General features: G+C 39.3%; 1 protein-coding gene across 7 annotated transcripts in view; it reads left to right on the top strand.

The window, feature by feature from the left end:
- Nucleotides 1-24,796, top strand: part of LOC128701784 (YTH domain containing 1) — a 114,929-nt gene that overhangs the window by 86,788 nt on the left and 3,345 nt on the right. For 3 of the 7 annotated variants that reach the window (XM_070104992.1, XM_070104991.1, XM_070104994.1), the window contains 2 exons: nucleotides 251-355; nucleotides 13,896-13,985. In XM_070104992.1, the coding sequence (XP_069961093.1) occupies nucleotides 251-355; nucleotides 13,896-13,985 (195 nt within the window). The remainder of the gene's footprint in view (nucleotides 1-250; nucleotides 356-13,895; nucleotides 13,986-24,796) is intronic. The other 4 variants (XM_070104996.1, XM_070104995.1, XM_070104993.1 and 1 more) reach the window with 3 other exon arrangements.

Here is a 24,796-nt window from a genome sequence, read left to right as displayed (position 1 = left end):
TTCACTGGCACAAAGATCTCATACTCAATTTTTCACTGGCAAAGTGCTCTCCTACTCAGTTTTTCACTGGCAATTGTGTACAATATCACTGATCTCGTCCTCAATTTTTCACTGGCACAATGATCCATAGCAGTATTTCTGCTCTTGTTTTTTCATTTGTATATTTATCTATATTCATTTTTTGGGGAGGGGGGAGGGGGGAGGGGACTAGTCTGCATTCTTGACACACCCATTATCTTTTTATAAACAGTGTCTGGAATCTTCATTGCAGACCTACCAAGATTTCATGCGAGAGATGCGGGACTTTCACTCCCGTGCTCCCAGCAATCTCCCCCCTATGGCTTTTCCTCCACCGGTATGTATACGCTTGTTTTCCACGCATGGATATGTGTAATTACCTACGTGAATACAAATTTGTAGTTAAAGGAGCAGGTTATGTTATAGCATTGGTGGTTAATGTGTTATATAATTATTGAAGTTTCCAGTACTTGTGGCACTTGGGTTAATTTGTGTTTGAGTTATAGAAAATTCCTCTTAATAGAAAGTGGAATTTAATTTATTCTGGGAGAATATGGACATTATATATTTTTCTTTATTCATGTTAGGAATTGTTTCTTTTCAAATTTTCTGAATAGAGAATATGTTGCAGTATTTTTAATTTCTTTTATTTGGAAGCCATTGTTTCTTGTTCATTAAAATTGGTTTAAATATTTTCTAAATTAAAATTCAAAATTTTTACTTTGAAAAATTCTAAAATTTGTAGAAAATATTTTGTATTCAGAGTTTTGGAATTCAGAAAAAGTTCTATTATAAAGAAATTGCCCATTATAACATTCATAATTTTCTCATTTATTATGAATAAGGGAAAATGCTCTAAATGTTATTTTCTATATTTTTGAGAATTATAGTTAAATTCTGAGTCAAAGACAAAGAAAAATATTCAGTCCTTCACTTGACCAAAAAAAAATTTTACAGAAAAAGTTCATCATATCTGTATTTTAAATAATTTTGCAGTAGTTCTATTCAAAATTATTTTACATTCAGAATTTAGGTGTGTGCTTAAAGTCGATGACGTATAGTATGATAGTGGAGAAACCCATTGGGAGATGTGAAGAATTTTTTTTTCAATGAATCGGCTTTATCCAACTGAGGCAGAGTGTTCTAAAAAGAAAAACGAAAGTTTCTCTTAAAATTTAGTAATTTATACAGGAGAAGGGGTTACTAGCCCCTTGCTCCTGGCATTTTAGTTTCCTCTTATGGCATGCATGGCTTACTAGTCCAAGGGACTAGTAAGCCCTTCTGTATAAATTACTAAATTTAAAAAGAAAGACTTGTATTTTTAGGTCACCCTGCCTCAGTGGGATATGGCCGGTGTGTCAAAAAAAAAAAGTATTTCAGTGTCTAATTGAGACCGTCTTCAGCAGTGAGAGGTAAAACTTCACAACCTATTCTTAATTGTTTCCTTTAGGTCTCTAAGTGGGTTTCTCTGTTTCCATTAACTTGTATTCCTAATGCTACTAACACTGATGAATAAAACACATGTGCAACACCTGCATACCTGTATTTCCCAAGTGTTGCATATACGTCTCAGTCATCATCTTGTTGGTACTGTATATCTTCAATAATATGATAACTACCAACATTGATGAATAAGACACATGTACAATACTTGGGTACCTTTATTGCCCAGGTATTGCATATGTATCTCATCAACTTGTTGGTACTGTATATCATCAATATGATACTTCCAACATTGCATGTTATACCATTTATAGGTTGATGTAATAGTGTTGGTGGGCTGAAGTCTCTCTCTCTCTCTCTCTCTCTCTCTCTCTCTCTCTCTCTCTCTGTTATCTGATCAGGAAGCTAAATTTAAGGACTCTTGTTCTTGGAGATAATTGGTATAAAATACCGACACAATGGAAAAATAGTCACAAATGAAGTATAATGCGATCCTTTATTGACTATGTTCCCCTCAAGGGAGGTACCTTGATGCTGGTGATGGGCTCTTGATTTAGGGAATTGGATCTGTGCTCCAGTTCCCCGAATACCTTCCATTCTCTCCCCCCCACATGTGCTGTATAATCCTATGAGTTTAGCGCTCCCTCATGATTATTGTAATATGTAATATTGACCATGTTTGGCTCACACAGCAGACAAACAGATCTACCTGAGCAGAGAGTACATGGGTACGTATATATGGGGAGCATAGTGATGTGAAGAGTCTGGTGGGAAATGCTCAGTATTTCCCACCAGACTATAGACATTGCTATGCTCCCTAGATACGTATGTTTGACTTAATGAAGTCCACTGTGTGGGCGAAACAGTTAATAAAGGATCACATTATACTGCATTTGTGTCTATTTTCCCTCTCTTGCTCTTAGTTGCATGACATGTAGATGTGTGGAGAGAAATGGTTATCTTCAACTGATAGTTTATGGAGGGTTCTTGTGTGCATGACTGACTTATAGAGGGCTTTACTATCGATTTTAGGTATAAAAATGACATGGTTGATTGCAAAGTCTTTTTTTTTTTAACACATGCGCCTTTTCCAAACTAGGCAGGGTGCCTCTTTTTATATAGTACCATTTGCAGTAATGCCCCACATTTCCGTTCGCATAACGTAAATTTGACAAAATACACAAAGAAACAAATTCGCTTTACAATCACCTTTATCCCATTTAAACGACCTCTCGCAGCCTACTGTAATACTCATCTATTTGTACTCGCAAGTCTTGTGTAGCACTGTGTCGAAAGAATTCTTTGAGAGTTCATACCATACTGCTCCCATGTGACTGGCTAGAAAGTAAGACTTACTCTACAGCCTTCACATAAGACATCATGCAGTAAGATCATAATAAACAGACAATATCACAATATGTAAAACAAGGTCCTTGATAATGTGAGAAATCATGAAATTGCTTGGAATTTCACTATTTTTTCACTGGTTGTTTTGCACAAGACATCATGCTTTAAATTACGTCCCGCTTCAATGCACGCTCTATATTTTAACTCATTCAACATAATATCCAAAATAGCATCAAGCAGTAAGGATTGCAGCAGTGCAGATGACAAACATTACTTACCAAAGTGGTTAATAATATGGAAAAAAGGTTTAGGGACGAGGAAATGAAATTCATGCAAAGTCAGCACAATAAATATGTGCTGTTGCCATTAACAGTACCTTGGATCACTACTATAGGATGCTGTATATAAAAAAAATAGTGGAGAGCTACTAATCCCTATACATATATGACAGGCATATAGAAGACCCCTTGCAGTAGATACTGTACTATAGAACCCTCTATAATTTGTTCATTTTCCAGTAACAATCCTCATATTTTTTTTTTTTCAATGCACTGGCCCTCTCCCACCGAGGTAGGGAGACCCATAAAAGAGGCACTTTCACCATCATTCACACCACCACTGTTGTGCCAGAGGTGTGCAGATATGACAGTTCAGGTGTCCCTCCAAACAGTAGATATCCCAAACCCCTCCTTCAGAGTGCAGGCATTGTACTTCCTACCTTCAGGACTCAAGTCTGACTATCCAGTTTTGCTGAATTCCTTCATAAAATGTTACCCTACTCACACTCCAACAGCTTGTTGGGTTCCAAAAACCATTTGTCTCCACTCCTATCTAACATACACATGCCTGCTGTATGTCCAAGCCCTTTGCACACAAAACCTCCTTTACCCCCTCCCTCCTAGGATGACCCCTACTAAATGCCTCTCTAAATGCTAAACCACCTCAGCAACCCCTCCTCAGCCTTCTGGATAATACCTTTAGTAACTCCTCACCATCTCCTAATTTCCACACTACAAATTCTTTGCATAATATTTATGCTACACATTGCCCTCAGACACTACGTCTGCACTATCTCCAACCTCCTCCTCGCTGCAACATTCACAACCCCTGCTTCATACCCATATAAGAGTGTTAGTACCACTATACTCTCATTCATTTCCCTCTTTGCTTCCATAGATAATGTTCTTTGTTTCCACAGATACCTCAATGCACTGCTCATCTTTTTCCCTTCATCATTTTTATGGTTCACCTCATCTTGCATAGACCCATCTGCCAACAAGTCCATTCCCAAATATCTGAACACATTCATTTCCTCCATACCCCCTCCTCCTAATCTAATATCCAGTCTTTTAAAATGCATGGTTTTATAGTATGTAATTTATTCCAAGACCCCGGAAGTGCAACTTTTACTGTACCTTGGACTTGGAAAAGTTGGTGGTGTGGTGGTGGTGGAGAGGAGGTTACTGGTTGAAAGGAGAAGCACCTTCCAACTACTGCCTCTTGAAAAAGCTGTCCAGAGTTATTTGTTCTTGTTGGTTTCTTTTGAGGCTCTTAAAATAAGGCAAAACATTATCTTCAAAAATTCAGGAAGCGAGTGCAGTTTTTCAATGTCTGGTTGCATTTTTATGATTCTTTTTACACCTTCCCAGTGGATAAACAACTCTTGAAATTTTCAGCCACTTTAATATTCTTTATTTGTTTTTGCTTGATGATAGTAGAGATGACTGATTGTGGGAAGTCATACTCGTGCATCACTGCACTAATTCTGACTCCATGCTTGTTTGTTTATTTGCACTTTCTTGCTTGATATTCAGAGAAACTGCCTGTTTAAAGAACATATTAGGGGCCATGATGACTTCGTAGCACAAAAAATGGTGTAATTAAGTCACAGAGGCAGCTATGAAGGGTAAATAATGCACAGTTGGTGTGGGCAATACACCTGGGAGCTTCAAACTGAAGGGTAAACAGTAAACTGTAATACAAATGCTGCTATTGGCTGAGATGCTACCTTAGACACTCATTTCCATTCCTGATTGGCTATTTAGCACCCCCACTGATGTTCCTCTTGGCTCAGACGTTGACCAAGAGGCAAGCTGCCACATAGCTGATTGGCTGAGGCCTGCCCACACACACCAACCATTGTATCTGAATTATCGTAACTTGAGACCATCTTAACTCAAGGGACGACTGTACAGGTGCTCCTCAACTTAAGATGTGGTTATATTCTGATGAACCCAAAGTAAGTTGAAAATATCGTAAGTCGAATACAAATGGGATATAATAAATGAAAGAGTAAAGAAACAATTACTAGTTTATCCTATCAATAAATATACAGTACTGTACAGTACAAAAATTGTTTTAAATTGATTACCCAAGGATGATACAGGTACTGTACGTGTAGTGACATGTTGTACAGCTACTGACAATTAATTTAGTCAGCTGAAAGCACACCGGGCCTGAAGAATGTTATGAAGCATAGAACTAACATTAATCGCTACTGAATGTGCATTGCTATTGCACCATTGTAAAGTTGTAATAACATAAAGGGAGGAGCATCCGTATAGTTATTCAGATTAGGCATGTGATCCTGCCTCTCTTCCTGCTCACTAAGTCTTGCTGTGGACCTCTTTTCCTGTTTCAACAAACTACAGGCTTCTATAGCTTTCCTGTATTACAGGGTCCTGTAGTTCTCTTAACGGGGATCATGAGACTTCTACCCATTATATTTGATATTGGTTCTTGGATAGTGTTGCCCAATATAAGCTGCAAATATCTTTCTTCACAAGGCTGTTTGTTACACATTGAAATGTAAGTATACATGCAAAAAATTAGACAGATCAGTCAGTATTTAGAAGTAGCTGTCATTGGCACATTGCATGTACTCACATGAAACCTGAATAAATGTATTAAGTTAAATTGTTTAATATTTTATTTCAAGATTATAATAATTTACTTTTGTAATGAATATATTAAACCTGCACTTTTGCACAGCAAAATGTTATTAAAACACATTTTATGTGAACTATGACATTTTGTTTAATGTTTATCTGACAAAACAAGTCTCTCAACACTGGTCAGTATATGTTATTTCTTGTAGAGTGCTGCCTTGGTTGGTATGGTGCTATTGTTTTTGAGTACTGACCTGAATAATCCTCCTACATGAGTCCTGGAGGAGGGAAGTACAGTGCTTGTGCTGCTAAGGAGGGGTGTGAATATTGCAGTTTTTTAACTGTAGTGGAGGTGTGCCTCTTCAAGATAGTGATGGAGTGAATGATGATGAAAGTGTTTCTTCTTTTTTTGAGTTGCCCTGCCTTCATGGGAAACTACCGTTGTGTTAATAAAAAAATGCTATTGTATCTACAAGGACTGCCCATCCTCCCTTGTTATCATTATGTTGACAGTGTAATTTTGAGAGATGTCAAATAGTTTGGCAAGGTCAGTTTGAACTGTTCTTCCTGGACTTGGCAGCCTTCCTGCATCAGTCAGCATTTCTCGAGTTGTTGAACTTATTGGCTATTGAAAATAAAGTACATACATATTTAACAATGGTGAAGTGAAGAAGAATCCTTCCTCCATAAGCCATGCATGTCATAAGAGGTAGCTAAAATGCCAGAAGCAAGGGGCTAGTAACCTCTTCTGTATAAATTACTAAATGTAAAAAGAAAAATAACTTTTCTTCTTTTTCATGTCACAATGCCTTGGTGAGAGAGAATCACTGTGTTAAAAAAAAAAAAACAACAAGTTCTTGGTCTTTGGCATTGTGGCAAAGAGCACTGTCTTCTCTGCAAAAATTTAAAATTAAGACACGTGTGCAACAGTTGGATATCTTGCTTAATGAAATGTTTCGTCTACAGAGTAGGCTTCTTTGCTCAAATACAGAGGCAGCCGTAGTAATGCAGTAAAGATGATATAATTAGTCCGTCAACCTTGGAGAAAAAGTATTCGAGGTGACCTGTCCCTCAACCTGAAGAAGTTTGATATCTAACTGTCGCATATGTCTTAATCTTCAAATTGTTGGTATTTTATATAATTTTCAACAGGCAGAATTTACCCTGGTATTTGTCGAATCTGTCAAAGAGTCTTCTAGAGGCATACTTATGAGTGTTCATATTTATGATGCTTAATGTATGCTTGGTACAGTTTAGTAGGGAAATGTGGCTTTTTATTTTTATTATACACAAATAACCCGCACATAAAAGAGAGAAGCTTACGACGACGTTTCGGTCCGACTTGGACCATTTACAAAGTCACAGTGTGACTTTGTAAATGGTCCAAGTCGGACCGAAACATCTTCATAAGCTTCTATGTGCTGATTATTTTTGTAGTACACTGTTTATCACAAGGTGCCGATTTCATTAACCTAGTCCGCACACTAAAAGAGGGTCTACCAAACATCATCTTTATGTACAGATGACAGGTTCATTGATGTACTTTGACTTCTTAGGGTGTAATACAACCTCTCCTCACTTAACGACGGGGTTCCGTTCCTAAGAGTAGATCGGTAAGTGGGTTTGTGTCAACCATCTTTAGATATTTTTGTAATGTTACCTTTGCACCATTTATAACATTTTTAATATATTTTTAAATGTTTACATAGTAGTGTAATGTATACTGTAATAAACAGAATAGATGAAATCAGCTCTAATATACATTACTTAGGTTTGCATACTGGTTGAAGAGCTGGTCGTAAGTCTGAGTGGTCGGTAAACAAGTACATAGCTAAGTGAGGAGAGGCCGTATTTTTTTTTTTCCTTTAACTCGGACCTTTTCCCACGTAGACAAGAATATCTGAAGAAGGAAAACATTGTCCATGATGCAGTCTCTTGCTGTCTTTCCAGTAATGTGACATCCTTTAAAGCTCAGACACTGCTTTCCACTGCACTGTGCTTTCAGGTAGTAGGTCTGTAGACAGCAACCAACCACAGAGGTACTCTTGGCCTCTCAGATGAGTTTCAAATTGAAACCTGTTAAATTATTCGTACAGTAGTCCCCTTGTATCCGGGGCGATACCTACTGTGGATACCCGAAATTGCGGATAATAGCAAACCCTAAATATAAGTCATTAAAGTTTAATGGATAAATTATGCACAATAAGTCAAGAATTAGCACTTTTTCACTTAGAGGAAACACTTCTCAGCTTCTATTAGGCTTTGAAGAACTCCCACCATTACTGCTTTTGATCTTTGGAGCCTTTATCAAGCAAAATTAAGGGTTATTTTTGGGCCACAGTAAACCTCAGATAACTGAATCCGCAGATACGGCAGTTCTACTGTCCTCAGGTAGGATTGCTGATCTTGATTTTTGTCTCATGACAAAGATGACAGGTTAATCTTGCAGATTGCTTCTACTTTTATTCATAATAGTTCTTAATTCTGTTTGTTTTTTTTTTTTTTTTTTTTTTTTTTTTTTTTTTTTTTTTTTTTTTTTTTTTTTTTTCTCTCTCTCTCTCCAAAAGTCCTGGAAAATCAGCCTGCACCCTATGTGCTCAAGGTCAGGAGTGGGCTTTAGGTAACACTAGCAATTATTTACTAATATTGCTTTACCTCTAGAATCCAGAAGTCCAGCTAACCAGTTTCCTTTGCACCCTTCATAGCTCTCGCCTTCCTCACACTAACAGCACATCAGATCTCAGAAATTAACATATTCCACAGCTTATTAGATGCATTTTTTTTCCATAAAATGTCCCAAAAACTACCTTGCATCCTATAAACTGAAGGTCAGTGATGGGAGCTATAAATTTGGGGTGTGGGATGGGCTGTACCTCTCCCAATTACATCCAATGCCAAGCCATTGAAACTATAACAAGTCTTATAAGCCACGAAATACAGTACCTGTTACCACTCACACTGCTCTAACATTCTCTCACATGCCTGCTGGATTCTTAAATTCCAGTACTGAAAACCTTGACATACTTCCTAGGTGGTAGGGAGAAATGCTGTATAATCTTTGTGGGCTTAGCACTTAGTTCTGATCGTAATAATAATTCCTAGTTGGGTGCTGATTGTATGTCATTTTCATCCCTTTGTATTATTGGCAGTGTTAATACAGTGGACCCCCGGTTAACGATATTTTTTCATTCCAGAAGTATGTTCAGGTGCCAGTACTGACCGAATTTGTTCCCATAAGGAATATTGTGAAGTAGATTAGTCCATTTCAGACCCCCAAACATACACGTACAAACGCACTTACATAAATACACTTACATAATTGGTCGCATTCGGAGGTGATCGTTATGCGGGGGTCCACTGTATTAGGTTAAAAAGCTTTATGAAATCTTTTTTAGTGGTATTGATGGTAAACTGATTTTTGACCAGATGTACTTGGTACTACAAGTTTATGTTCACTTTTCTTAATACTGCAGCAATGCAGTGGTATCAGTAAATGGTTTAGAAAACTGACAAGTCTATAAATGAGAAACCTGTGCAATGTTTGGGTATTTGTATTCTGGAAAATTTTGCCAACCAGTGGCTTCTTTAGTTCAGTGCAGAGAAGGGTGGAAGATGAGAATTTTGAGGTAATCAGTCCCTCAGCATGGAGATGATGTATACAGTCCACCGTGGCAGGGTGACCCAAAAAAAGAAGAAACGAAAGTGTTTTATTTTCCCAACAAACCAGCCGTATCCCACCAAGGCAGAGTGACCTAAAAAGAAAAAACAAAATTTTTCTTTTTCAGTTTGGTAGGTCATTCAGGAGAAGGGATTACTAGCCCTTTGCTCCCAGCATTTTAGTTGCCTCTTATGACACACCTGGCTTATGGAGGAAGGATTCTTTTCCACTTCCCCATGAGAGCAATGTGTATTGTGAATATTATGCAGAGGATTCAGAGTGTAGAAGTTAAGACAATGTGGGGTCAACAAGAGTATAATTGAAAGGGCTGGAAGGGAAGAAAGGGTGTAGAGGTTGTTCGGGCATTTAGAGTAGTAACCCTCTTATCTGTAGGGGATGTGTTCCAAGGCCTACAGTGGATACCAGAAACCACAGATAGTAGCAAAACCTACACAAGTCATTTTTTGTTTACATAACTGATAAAGTTTAATCGATAAATTCTGCACTTTTTTCAATGACACAAAGCACTTTATGGCTTCTCTTAGGCTTTGAAGAACTTCCAGCATCATTACTTTTGTGCTTTGGGGCTGTTATTTAGCAAAATTAAAGGTTATTTTTGGGCCACTGTAAACCATGGATAACTGAAGCTGTGGAAACCAAATCCATGGATATGGGGGTTCTCTCATATGTATCTGGGGTGAAAGAACGAGTAGTGGTCATTCCAAGAACAAAAAATGTTATGATGATACTGAGCAAATGTGGAAAAACACACATACACTTCAGGATGTTTATTAGATGAAATGTTTTGCCACGAGTGGCATCTTCAGTCTTAATGAAGTTGCTAGTGGCAAAACGTTTCCTCGAATAAATGTCGAGAGATGTAAAAAAGGAAAAAAAATTAATGGTTAGCTGGACTTAAGTCCTGGAGGTGGGACATACAGTGCCTGCACTCTAAAGGAGGGGTGGAGGTGGGATGTACAGTGCCTGCACTCTAAAGGAGGGGTGGAGGTGGGATGTACAGTGCCTGCACTCTAAAGGAGGGGTGGAGGTGGGATGTACAGTGCCTGCACTCTAAAGGAGGGGTGGAGGTGGGAAGTACAGTGCCTGCACTCTAAAGGAGAGGTGGAAGTGGGAAGAAAAGTGCTTGCACTCTGAAGAAAGGGTGCAGGTGGGAAGTGTATCTGCACTCTGAAGAAGGGGTGGAGGTGGGAAGTACAGTATCTGCACTCTGAAGAAGGAGTGGAGGTGGGATGTACAGTGCCTGCACTCTAAAGGAGGGGTGGAGGTGGGATGTACAGTGCCTGCACTCTAAAGGAGGGGTGGAGGTGGGATGTACAGTGCCTGCACTCTAAAGGAGGAGTGGAGGTGGGATGTACAGTGCCTGCACTCTAAAGGAGAGGTGGAAGTGGGAAGAAAAGTGCTTGCACTCTGAAGAAAGGGTGCAGGTGGGAAGTGTATCTGCACTCTGAAGAAGGGGTGGAGGTGGGAAGTACAGTATCTGCACTCTAAAGGAGGGGTGGAGGTGGGATGTACAGTGCCTGCACTCTAAAGGAGGGGTGGAGGTGGGACATACAGTGCCTGCACTCTAAAGGAGGGGTGGAGGTGGGATGTACAGTGCCTGCACTCTAAAGGAGGGGTGGAGGTGGGAAGTACAGTATCTGCACTCTGAAGAAGGGGTGGAGGTGGGAAGTACAGTGCCTGCACTCTAAAGGAGGGGTGGAGGTGGGAAGTACAGTGCCTGCACTCTAAAGGAGGGGTGGAGGTGGGATGTACAGTGCCTGCACTCTAAAGGAGAGGTGGAAGTGGGAAGAAAAGTGCTTGCACTCTGAAGAAAGGGTGCAGGTGGGAAGTGTATCTGCACTCTGAAGAAGGGGTGGAGGTGGGAAGTACAGTATCTGCACTCTGAAGAAGGGGTGGAGGTGGGAAGTACAGTGCCTGCACTCTAAAGGAGGGGTGGAGGTGGGAAGTACAGTGCCTGCACTCTAAAGGAGGGGTGGAGGTGGGAAGTAGAGTGCCTGCACTCTAAAGGAGAGGTGGAAGTGGGAAGAAAAGTGCTTGCACTCTGAAGAAAGGGTGCAGGTGGGAAGTGTATCTGCACTCTGAAGAAAGGGTGCAGGTGGGAAGTGTATCTGCACTCTGAAGAAGGTGTGGAGGTGGGGATGTTGCAGTTAAAGGATCATCTGGTCTGTGATGTCATCATGTTTCTGGCAAGACAACAGTGTTATATATAATGAGTGCATTTCCTTGTTTTTTTGAGTTACACTACCTTGATGGGAGATGGACACTGAGGCAGTAAAAAATAAATATTTTTTTATGACCAACCAAGAAAAAATATGTATTCGGCATATAAGGCACACGAGCATTATAAGTATTACAACTTTGTTATTCTAATGACCTGCAGGTCCTTTTATACACTTGTCAGTAACCCAGAGTCTACCCAGGGCCAGATTAAGGCATGGGCTTTAGGGGCTACAACCCACAGGCCTCTACCAGCTGGAGGGCCTCCAGACATGTTCTCGACAACTTACAATTCACTGATGTATAGAAGAAATTTCACAAAGCAAATGTTTGAATTTTAATTGTGGTTAGTCTTGTAAAAATAATATTTCTTTAATTTTTTTCCTTTTGAAAATATCACAGGGGGCCCTCACAGTACCTGTAGCCCAGGGGCCTACAAAATCTTAATCTGGCTCTGAGCCTACCCTTGTACACTCATGGCTCAGGCTATTTTTCTTGGGGAAAGTGCGCCCAATATGCCAGAAAATGCGGTGATGTTTTTGCAATTCAGCCTCGAGAAAATGAGACGTATTTAATCTGTATTTCTTACCTAAACTCGACAAAAGATATGAAAACACTGTACAAGTTCCATATTTCATGATTTTATTTTTACCCCTTCCCTCCCCCAGAAAAAAATATTGCATGTGCACCAAAAAGTCATACACTAATAGACGACCATTAGTCAAAAAAGCTACTGAGAAAACAAAAATCCCAAATTCAACAAGTCATGTGTTTTACGAGAGGTCGTTTTTTTTTTTTTAACAGAAGAAATAATCTCTAAGGGAGGTACTAGGTTATTTGGTCATTATTCAAAATTACGTTATGCGAATGTTGGCTCTGCTAGGGTTGACTGTGTGTGTGTGTGTGTGTTTGTACTCGCCTATATATGGCTAAAGGGGTCAAGTCTCAGCTCTGCCTCTCTACTTGTTGCTTGCCAGATTCACTTCCTTGTGGGCCCTATTGTACCTGTTCTTAAAGCTATGTGTGGAGTCTACCGCCACCACTTTTTCACCAAGATCATTCCACTTTCTGACCACCTTGAGACTCTCTGACCGTGGGTTCAACCCCCACCCGTGGTATGGTTTAATTCCTGTGTATGCGTACATTTTCATGTATGGCATACATGCGTGCGTGCGTATGTGTGTGTGTGTGTTTGGTTATATGCCAGCATGTACATATAGACACACATGCTCCCTTCATCTCTGACTCTCTCAGACTGTTTCTCTCTCATTTTTTTTATCTTCTCATACTTTTCTCTCTAATATCACTTTCTCCTAATTCTTGCTTTTTGTCACTAACTTTCACTAATTCTATCTATCTCAGATGTAGTATCCACATTACAGATAAACAGTGATGTAAGGGGACTGTTGTTGGTTAATAAAGAGTGTAGTGGCAACACCAGACAGATGCAAGTGGCAGTACAAGCCTTTATCAAGACTGTTTCACCTTTATGGAGAGTTTTATCAAGTGTTCTGAAATGCCCTCCTTGGCTCTAAACATTGTCCTGATACAGGCTTATATTGTGTGGGAATATCTGCGCAGGGTGATATTGTGACCTGCTAGTAGTGGTAGCAGTAATGGTGGTGCAGGTATACCACCCTATATCAGTGGTAGTAGTGAAGCTATTCCATGTGGTGGCGGGGTATACTCTCACCTGTGTATTCCATTGGGGATGTGCTTCATGAAGATCAATTCTTAATCTTAGGTACTTGATGCAGCCTCTTGTATGTGGAAATGTCATAAGAGCAAAAGGCCTCCTTTTGTTGTAAGAATCTTTTTCCATCACTTGTCAGCTCTAAGCCATTATAGCTTACTAAGCTATATATACAGGGGAAGATGCTTTGGGGGTGTGTGTGGAAGATAGATTAAAAATAGGTTTGTCGTGGCCATTCTCTTAGCAGGTGATGAATGTTAACTTGAGTTATCCCAGGTGATCAATATACATATGTTAAATTGAACCATATTGCAAGATGATTCACACTTACAAGAAAGCAAGTACTAAGTGTAACAAGTGTCATCTCAAATGTACACTTCTGATGACAGTTTTGTAGGGTCATGGGGTGTGTGATTGTCTATTTGTGATTATCTATTTGTAGCTAAAGGAACAGAGCTAAGCTCTTGGTGTCCCTTCTTCATTATTTAGTATGTCGTGTGTTGCTATCGGCGGAACGTTAGTCTCTCTCCCCGTCCGCCGCCACACGGCCTTCTCCCTAAATTGTCACATAGTTTCCTCCCTCCACTGCCACTCGATCTTCTTCCTCCAGCGCCACATGGCCTCCATTCTCCACCTGCCTCCTCTCACCACCACCACACCTTCCTCAAGTCGGACATTCTCATCACCGCCAACTCATAAGGTAACATGTTAGTTTTACATATTATTACCATTTGTAATATAATTGGTTATGTAAAACGCTTCACTCTTTAATATATTAATGTCCATGATAGTTTTTTTGTGCTACATGGGTTTGCGCGGGAGGGAGGTAGTGGGGGCCTCAGCTTTCTGCCAAAATGAACTATCCTCATATTGCCAGGAATGGAAGTGTGTGGGTAGTAGAAGCTGCGTATGGTATAAACCTTGGTAATAAACACCGACAGACTGGTCTAGAAAGACATGTGAGCAAACACTATGACATATTTATTAGAAAAAGTTTGGTCTTGGGACCGATTATGTCCTAGCGTTTGATCACATGTCTGAACCAGTAGAAGCTGCACATATGCAAATGTTTCATCAGTCATGCTGAGAGTAAACCCTCAACTTATTGCATAAAATAGATATATGCTTGAGCTGAAGCATATGGTATGTAACTAATGCTCAAGTAGTTTTATGTTGAACCCCAGTAATAATATAAAGTTTGTTTGTAGTTGTGTTTGTATGTGTATCTGTGCAGTATACATATATATATACAATAATCCCTCCAGATTTGCAGGGGATACATTCCTAGAGGTCTCAGAGAATCCAGAAAGGGAAAATAACTGTGATAACTATGGTGGAATACAAATGAGGCAAAACTGTAGGTGTTGGAGGGAAAGTCAGAAGGATGATTTCTCTGTAGAATCATTCTGAGGTCATGCCAGTGGTGCTGGCTGTGTTGGTAACTAAGGCACTGGATGTGGTGGTGACTGTAGAAGTGGCTGGGGTGCTGGCTGCAGCAGTGACTGAGGTGCTGGCTACAGCAGTGGCTGGGATGCTACTGCATTGGTGGCTAAGATGTCGTCTTCTAACATTAGTCGCTGTCTCATATTCAGTGTGGTTGATAATTCTACTTCTTACTCAGTTTTATCTAAATCTTTTACGTAAGTGCCAATATATTTCCACATTTTGCTATTTTTAGTATTCATAAGAAACACTAACACAGAAATCCCAGTACAGAAATCATCCCACTTAATGGCACACTACTGTAATGAATTAGTACATTTATGATGGGGAAGCTGAAACATTGTAGGCTTACCAAAACAGTGAAAATAAGAGACCCACACCAGTTGTAGCCAGGGGGGCAGATCTACTATGAAACTAATGAAGCTTAAGCTTCAGGGCTAATCCTGGAGGGGTCCTAGAAGCCACTTTAGTCCACATTGCTTAAAAATATTGGATCTGCTGTATGCGAAGGGGCCCCATAACAGTTCAAGCTTAAGGGCCCAAAAAATGTAGGTCTGCCACTGCCACTGCCTCAGTGTTCCTGCTGTCACCTACACTGTTCATGTTTCATGCAGTATACCAGTGTTCCTGTTCTCACCTATACATTTTTTGTTTCATAGTATTTTGAGCGAACTATTGTGCACTTTTGTAAAATTAGCATTTGTACATTGCACGAAATCTGAAATAAATCATGGGGGGGACACAAATTTCTAAATTATTTGTGAATTTTAGAAATTGGTTTATATCCATAAGAAAAAACTTTGATTTGTGATGTAATAGTTTAGAAAATTGTTAAGTTGAAGAATGAGACACTTGTGCAACATTTAGGAATTTATACTGAGGAAATTTTTTGTCAGGCAGTGGCTTCTTCAGTCCAGTACAGAGGAGAAGGGTGGGAGATGAGGAGAATGAGGTGATCAGTCCTTCAGCCTATAGTTTGTGTGTTCAGTCCAGGATTGATGGACAGAACACATTGACTCCAGGCTGAGGGACTGATTACCTCAAACTCTTCCTGCCATTCTTCTCTGTATTGGACTGAACACGCCACTGCCAGGCAAAACGTTCCCTCAAAAAGAAATCTCAAATGTTACACAAGTGTATCATTATTAACACCATATTTTACAGCCAGATGTACTCAAACAGGCCCAGAATTAGCCCTTTTCAAAAACTTGGTCTTGTACAGTGATAAGATATATTTTTATGAGTTAACATGGTAAAGTTCATATACAGTTTATTATCTCACTGTTAGCTTTACAAATTGCTAAATTAACATAGCCTATATTAACCCTTTCAAGGTCGGAGCCCCTGGTCTGAAACTTGCTCTCAGGGTCGGAAAATATAAAAAAATATGTATTTTTTTTTTTTTTTTTGTTGTCGTGAAATGATAGAGAAACTTTTTCTAAGGGTAATGATACCAAAAGTACGAGATTTGATGGAAAACTTATGGAATTACACTCTGGCAAAGTTAGTGGTCTAGGCGATAGTTACGCATCGGCGATTACACCCACTTCGAACCCTATTTTCTGCCAGTTCCATTGTTCTAGTTGACCGAACACACAGCTGTTTCACTAGTATTTCTTCTAACAGTTGAGTACAAGAAACCACCCATTTACCTATTTCGACTACCCAATAGTGATCAGAAATTGGTAATTTGACCATTTTCACACAAAAATAAAAAATTGCCAATTTTAGAATAGGGCCCAGAATAAACAACGTAGACATTCCTGGCATCAAAAAAACATTTCATCTCTTCATTAGTCATGTCCTCGGACCTCTTCTATATTATGCTTGCTTTCCATTTTGAATTTTTAGTCGCACAAAAAACGGAAGATTTACTGCTATACAGACTACTGCATTGTAATAACTGTACAGATAAAGTCAGTGCATTTGTGAACATGTATTAGACCAACCAGTTGGATGCATATTGGACAAGTGATGTAATTTGTGTACTCTGGAATATTGGCAAAAATCAAACATTTTTGCTAATTTGAGCTTAATATCAAGCTACTTTCACTCCTGAAACCATTCAAAGTCATCTTGAATTCTGTAATGTATCTTCCATTTTATCAAATAAGACCAAGAAACTGACATTACAGTCATAAAACCATCTGAATATACACCGCAAAGACGCTGTTTTAAACCAAAAACACAGTTGCAGTTTTTTTTTTTTTTTCCAATTATGCACTGCGTGCTGCAGGATTATTTTATATGGTGCACATTTACTACATAGACCCAACCTCTCATATCTAGGCCAAATATACTGCTCACAGCTTATCTGAGAGAGCTGAGCTTGATGTAGAACAATGGGACCTACCCTGAAAGGGTTAATCCTGCTTAACCTTTCTTGGATCTCTATAAGTTTATTAAGTACAGTGGACCTCCGCCTAACGATCAGCTCCCAACTTGACCAATTATGTAAGTGCTTTTGTAGGTGTATTTTTGGGGGTCTGAAACAGACTAATCTAATTCACAATATTTCTTATGGGAACAAATTCGGTCTATAACGGCACCCAAACAGACTTCTGGATTTAAATAATATCGTTAGGTAGGGGTCCACTGTATAGTGCTTGCTAAGTTGCACAAACAATATAAATAAAGGAGGTTTTGTGTGCGAGAGGACTTGGACATCCAGCAGGTGTGTGTGTCAGCTTGTTAGATAGAAATGAGTGGAGACAAACTGTTGGAGTGTGAGCAAGGTAATACAGTATTTGTGAAGGGATTTAGGGAAACTAGTTAGGCAGACTTGAGTCCTGGAGGTGGGAAGTACAGTGCCTGCACTCTGAAGGAGGGGTGGGGATATTTGCAGTTTGGAAGGGCATCTGAGCTGTAGTATCGGTGCCCCTCTGGCAAGACAGTGATAGAGTGAACGATGGTGAAAGTGTTTCTTCTTTATTGGGTCACCCTGCCTTGGTGGGAGACAGCCAGTTTGCTAAAAAAAAAAAAAATTACTTGTTAATCTTCTTTTATTCAATAGTTATCTTGCTGAAAGCGAATGGACATAATTTGAAAGACTATAAAATTTTACTATCCCTGACCATCAACATTACAGCACACCTTGACCATCTGCTTTACAACACACACTGACCATCAACTATATAACACAGTAAATTTTAATTGAACTGGAAGGTAAATAATACACATTACAGAAGACAAGATAAGGGAAGATTAAGTATACACCATGAGAGTAAACTAAAATTAAACACTCATATCGAGCACATATCTTAAGATTTTATAAACACTGGACACTCTAAAATACATTAATATGTACACGAAGCATCATCGCTGTATTACTACTGTGCAATAGTCCCCCCTGGTATCTGCGGGTAATGTGCTCCAATACCTACCGTGGATACTTAGAACCACGGATAGTAGTGAACCTTATACAATGGACCCCCGCTTTACGATCAGCTCCCAATGCGACCAATTATGTAAGTGTATTTATGTAAGTGCATTTGTACGTTTATGTTTGGGGGTCTAAAATGGACTAATCTACTTCACAATATTCCTTATGGGAACAAATTCGGTCAGTACTGGCACCTGAACATACTTCTGGAATGAAATAATATCGTGAACCGGGGGTCCACTGTATACGAGTCGTTTTTCCTTTACGTACATATTCGTCATAAAGTTTAACTTATAAATTATGCACAAGAATTAGCACTTTTTCACTGATGGGAAGAACTTCAAGGTTTCTCTTAGGCTTTGAAGAACTATTAGTATTACTACTTTTGCACTTTGGGGCCATTATTAAGCAAAATTAAAGGTTATATTCAGACCACGAAAACCAAACCTGCGGATACAGGGGTTCTACTGTACCGTGATCTATTCCTACCTCACTTTGATACATGTGTATGGGTATGTACAGTAACAAGTCACCCATAACCTATTGTAACTCAGAAACAGTCCACTGTTAGAATAATCGCTCGCTCAGTTTCCAGGCAACACCCTTTTTTTTTTTTTTAACACATCGGTGGTCTCCCACTGAAGCAGGGTGACCTGAGGAAGAAGGAACACATTCACCATCACTCCATTACTGTTTTGCCAGAGGTGTGCCGATACCACAAATATTCTCACTCCTCCAGAGTGCAGGCAATGTACTTCCAGAACTCAAGTCTGTCTAACTGGACATACCCCAACTATCATAAAGTTTAAATTTACTCAATGTGCAACCCATCTGCATTTACTAGTGTGTATACTTTATATACATGACACGTAATACATACATGAATCCAACCCTTAAGCTCTTTAGAGAGCTGCAGCAGAATTCATGGACACAAGGAATAAATACCTCTGATTTTGATATCCCATGTGTTCGACACAACCTGATTGGCCTGGTGGTTAACGCTCTCGCTTCACACGGTGAGGGCCTGGGTTCGATTCCCAGCCAGAGTAGAAACATTGGACGTGTTTCTTTCCACCTGTTGTCTATGTTCCCCATCAGTAAAATGGGTACCTGGGTGTTAGTCGACTGGTGTGGGTCGCATCCTGGGACACTGACCTAAGGAGGCCTGGTCACAGACCGGGCCGCGGGGGCGTTGACCCCCGGAACTCTCTCCAGGTAATCTCCAGGTAAATAAATGGCCTAAAAATATGAAACTCTGCTGGAAGGTTTTAAAAGTTTACTATTTGCCAACTGCTTTATAAATAGCATTGAAAATTTCCCCTGAAATTGATGTAAAAAAAAATTTTCAGCGTAGTAGCTGTATCCCACCAAGGCAGGATGACTCTAAAAGAAAAACAAACTTTTCTATTTACATTTAGTAATTTATGAACATCAAATGTAAATATCACGTGCATCTTTTGAGTTTTGCCTTTGCACGTTTCTATCAACATTCATTTTACCTTCCCTTCTTGCTGATGGACCCTCCTTTAATCCTGACTCTCTCATTGACTTCTTGACAAAGACTGATTTACTCCACAAACTCTGATGATGATACCTTTCGCACTCCCCTCAGCCCTTTCTACCTCAATCTCTTGCTGCCCTCTACCCTTTCACCATCCACTGCCCCGCTGTTCTCCGTAACCTATTACTCATCCATCTCTGTTTTGCCACCTGATACCCTCGCTTCCTTCCTGCCCTGCAGGGCTGTATAGCCCTTGTGGTTTAGTGCTTCTTTTTGATTATAATGATAATATCAACATTCATGCTTGTGCAATTTTCTGTTTACTAAATTTCTACCTCCTTACCCCTTAGAAATTTATAGCTGCAATTGTCACAGCTATTTTCTGTTACTATCCCTTCATATCGTCATTGAGCCATAAAAACTGTTTTCTTACGATGTGAGGACTTAAGACCATAAAGGAGCACTGCAGCTGGCCTACTGCCCATGCTAGGCAGGTCTAAGTCACCTAGTGGTCTAAGCCTCTGAATTTTAGGTCTTGTCAGCCATGGGTTCGAGCCCCACCTGACCTGCGATTTGTCTAATAGCTAGACTTCCAGTATAGAAAAATGCCTAGTTGGATGAATCTTCTTGGGCCAACATGGACCAGGGGTTCAGCACGCTGACCTGTGAGTTCTGGGACTCGCCTGACGTGGGTTCAGGCCTCATCCATTCTGTGATTTGACAGGAATTGTGTTGTTACAGTTTTAGGAGTCTTTAACTCTTCCTAGTTATTGTCAGGTAATTTTAAGTTCTGATTTAAGCCTACCAGAAATGCTTTGCATAACTATGGGCCTTTAAATATAAACCAGTCTGTAACACTAATGTACCTTATTGTAAAATGTACATTTAGTTATTAAATCTAAAATGACCAAATACAGTGGACCCCCGCATAATGATTACCTCCGAATGCGACCAATTATGTAAGTGCGTTTGTACGTGTATGTTTGGGGGTCTGAAATGGACTAATCTACTTCACAATATTCCTTATGGGAATAAATTCGGTCAGTACTGGCACCTGAACATACTTCTGGAGTGAAAAAATATCGTTAACCGGGGCTCCACTGTATTTTGCAGTTCATAAGGCAATTTTTAACCCGTAAACGGTCCAAACGTATATACACGTTTTTTCAACATTTGAAAGCATGTAAAAAAAGTAGATCTTTTTGTTTTTTTACATTTGAAAATGTGTAAAAAACTTTGATCTACTTTTTTTTTTTTTCGTTATATTTGAAAATATGTAAAAAAATCGTAGATCTACTTTTGTAGCACTACACATGTGAACGTAGATCTGCTTGGACCGTTTACGGGTTAAATTATGGAAAATATAATAAGCAATTTGCCATATATGAAGCATCATTATAATTAATATACATTTACAGCATAAAGTGATAATTTACCCCATTCACTAAACCTTTTAAGATACATACTTTTCACTGGATGAAATCTTTAGGAACTTGGGATTATATTTCAGAGTAATAGTATTGTATTTCCAATATGCTTACTTTAGTTTTATTTTGGTCATTAGTAAGACCTTGAGGACTGAAACTCTTGTTTTATTTTTCAAAAGTGTAATTCATTTATTTTTGAAATAGCATTGTCTTTGGGGAAATTACTGCCAGGGAGAGAGTCATTTAATTCCAGCATGTATTTATGGCTGTTACCTCTGCCATGAAATCTGTACTGGTGAAGTTGTATCGTGTTAACGGAAGTTATCAGACAGCATGACATCCTGTTTTAGTGACCAAAACACAAAGCATTTACTTTGCTTGCCAAGTGCTAACTGTACAAAACAATATCTGTAACATTACAATCAATCAAATATAAAAATTTTAGTATATCCAAAAGTAAAATTTTTTGCTTCTTCCAAAGTTGTCTGGGGACAAGAAAAGATCCCTCTCAAACCAGGACAGTCATGCAGAAATCCACTGTAATCTAACATACTCGCACGTGCCTCCTGATTGGTTAAGCACCACTTAAAACCTTCCCTCTCCTACTAGGATGTTCCCTACACCTGCTTCCATCCACCCCAGCTTTTGTACACCTTGATCGTCTTCTCTTGTTCCATCTTTTCTAATGACCAGACAAACTCAACTGCTCCTCTCTGAATTGTACCTTCACAAATATAAATAACTGATTTCTTCACTAGTCTTGTAGTTTACATATAATATTGTTAGGCAGAAAAGAAAGCCACAAGCTTGTGGTGCATTTCAGGCAGACTAATACTAATGCTTAAAAACTACTTAAGAGCTAGACTGTTTTCTTTGTCCCTTATTCTCTGTATAACATTATACCACACATTGATATCAGCCTATATAGCTATTAACAGGATGTCACAATTGACCAAACACTTACGACTTGAGAAAATGAGAACTTTTGTTCAACCATTAGGCAAGACATTAGAGACATTAGCATTTAGACACCACTGCTGCTACTCTCACCGAAACATGATGTTTGCTCTCTCCCTCCCACAACACAACAGTTTATCACCCAAACACCTTTTTTTTGGGGGGGGGGAGTGTTTACCTCCAGTCATCTCCCACTAGCTTTGCTTTATGTGAATCCCTATAAATCTCCTGTCTATATATAGCATGATTTTCTTGTAGATGTTATTGAGAAAGTGAGTCAAAACTTTAATAGTGTATATTATGCATGCCTGTCCATTTTTTTTATATAACTTTTCATTCGCATTTACAGAAGTGTTATTTAATTTTGGATACAACCCTTACAGTTTCATTTACAAATGTACTATTCAGTTTTGGATTAACCTTTTCAATTGCATTTATGACTGCGCTAGTCAGTTTTTGGATATAACCTTTTCAGTTGTGTTTACAGTATATGAGGATAATACTCCATTAGTTTTCTGGCATGAGGAGAGGGGATAACAGCCGAAACTCACACGTTAGCAGTTGATAAGTTTATGTGATACACTTCCTTTCCATGCATGTTATATTTTCTTGTTTTTTTCCACGAACCATTATTTTGCATGCATTTCCAATTTTGTTCATTGGAGGCTTTCTCAGTAAAGTAAATCAAATGATTCATTAGTCTGTGATCTACTAAATTAACGTAGTCTGTGGTTCAGTAAATCAGTGCATTAGTCTGGGGTTCACAGAATTACTGTGGAATTAACAAGAAGTAATCCATTAAGGATGGTATCCACATAATGCTGAAAACACTGCTGTTTGTTATTACCATGGGTTTCAAACCCCCCCATCATTCCATGGTCTGTATGTTGTTATGCTGTGGTGAGTGGGTAAGAATCATCCTGTGACTGATTGGCAGTGAATGTGCTACTGGCATTGAGATGTACATGATACTACCCCAGTTGCTGAGAGGGATGAGGCAAGATAATATGCCCCTGACCACCTGAGTACCCAGACGAGGCCATGTGTGTTGCAAATATACGGATCATACAAGCACATGCTGCATGACTTAGAGATCACTATCAAGATGTTCCTGGCTTTATACTGTAGATATGTTGAAGGACAATGTTAGCTGTGCTGGTGCAGTCAGGCAGCAATACTTTTGCATACTGCAACAAGAATCTTCAGTGCATTTTGTGAACCTCGCTGATCTTGCATGGTGGGTGCTTGTTGCACATGTGCAGTTACCTATGGAAATGGAGGCATTGCATAAGGCAGTATGCTTCATCTACAACAGGTGTCTCCTTATGTGGCTGTTATAGATATAAAGGGACTAATGCATTACTTCTCGTTTTTTTTCCACTTAGCATCCTGTAGCAATTCAAGAAACTACTGACTACAGCATTAGTAGCAGTGACCCATGCTGCTGCTGCTGCTGTCTTGGAATGGGTTGCTTTTCCTCATAAGCTTTAAGTTTTATTGTAATGTGTGAAGGCATGATCTTCCTTTTGAAGGCATGTATCTTTTTCTTGAAGACTTTTATCCTCCTCTTGAAGGCATGAACTTTCCCTTTACCCTTGCACCACCTACTAATCCCTACCACCTGATGGTCCTCTGGATCTTGTGACAGCAGGCTGGGTATATCAGAGGGTAAAACAATACACAAATAACCTGCACATAGGAGAGAGGAGTTTATGACGACGTTTCGGTCCAACTTGGACCATTTACAAAGTCGTCATAAGCTCCTCTCTTGGTGCAGGTTATTTGTGTATTGTTCCAGTCACGGCATTGTGCCTTTTTGTTATTTAGGAGTAAAACATTGGAGTACAGTAAAGCAGAATCACATTGAAAATTAAACAGCCTTTATTGAGCCCAAACAATAAGAATGGTGTGAAGTATAAGAATGGACTGAACTATTGTGAGGTGAGAAGAGGTTGTGTATATCACTGTTATGAGAAGTAAAGAGAGGCTGTATATGTCAGTGTTGTGAGACGTTAAGAGAGGCCGTATATATCACTGCTGCGAGAAATTAAGAGAGGCCGTATATGTGACTGCTGCGAGAAGTTAAGAGAGGCCATATATGTGACCGCTGCGAGAAGTTAAGAGAGGCCGTATATATGACTGCTGCAAGAAGTCATATGTGTATACTGTTGGTAAACGAGTACGTAGCTAAGTGAGGAGAGGCTGTATTTTCTCTTGTGTGTTGTGCCTTTTAATTCGTCATTTGTATCAATATTCTGAGTTAAAAATACCACTTTGAATTTTTCCCTCATCATCTGGTGCCTCAGGAACATAACCCTGTTAAATATGGAGGTTTGACTCGGTGGTGATTATTTTCGTGGGTTGGATATTGTTCTCATGTACTGTACTAGAGTTAATACTCATGCTCCGAAGATACTATTAATGTTTGGGAGATCGTATTCATGTACTGAGGGTACAGTAGTGTTTGTGTAATGCTTCAGTAATGAAAAGGGTGCTTATTTAGTAAAGTTAGTGCTGAGGTAGTCAAGTTAGTGTTTATTCACTATAGCAAAGTTAGTGCTAAAGTAGTAAAGATATAGTATAATTTAAATAATGTAAGGTGTGAACTCATATTAAGTTGTAATATACAGCTGTCAACGAGTAAACAGAAGGGTGAACAAGGGGGGGATCAAACCATAGTCTGGACCGTCAATTTACAGACCGTAGTTCAAGCCCCTCATCCACCCTTCTGTTTATGTAATGTAAGGTGTTATTATCCCTTCAATTGATTCCTTTTCACAAAATTCTTGGTGTTTTTGGAC

Source organism: Cherax quadricarinatus, chromosome 96 (assembly GCF_038502225.1).
Source record: "Cherax quadricarinatus isolate ZL_2023a chromosome 96, ASM3850222v1, whole genome shotgun sequence".
NCBI lineage: Eukaryota > Metazoa > Arthropoda > Malacostraca > Decapoda > Parastacidae > Cherax > Cherax quadricarinatus.
This window is presented reverse-complemented; position numbering and strand designations above follow the sequence as displayed.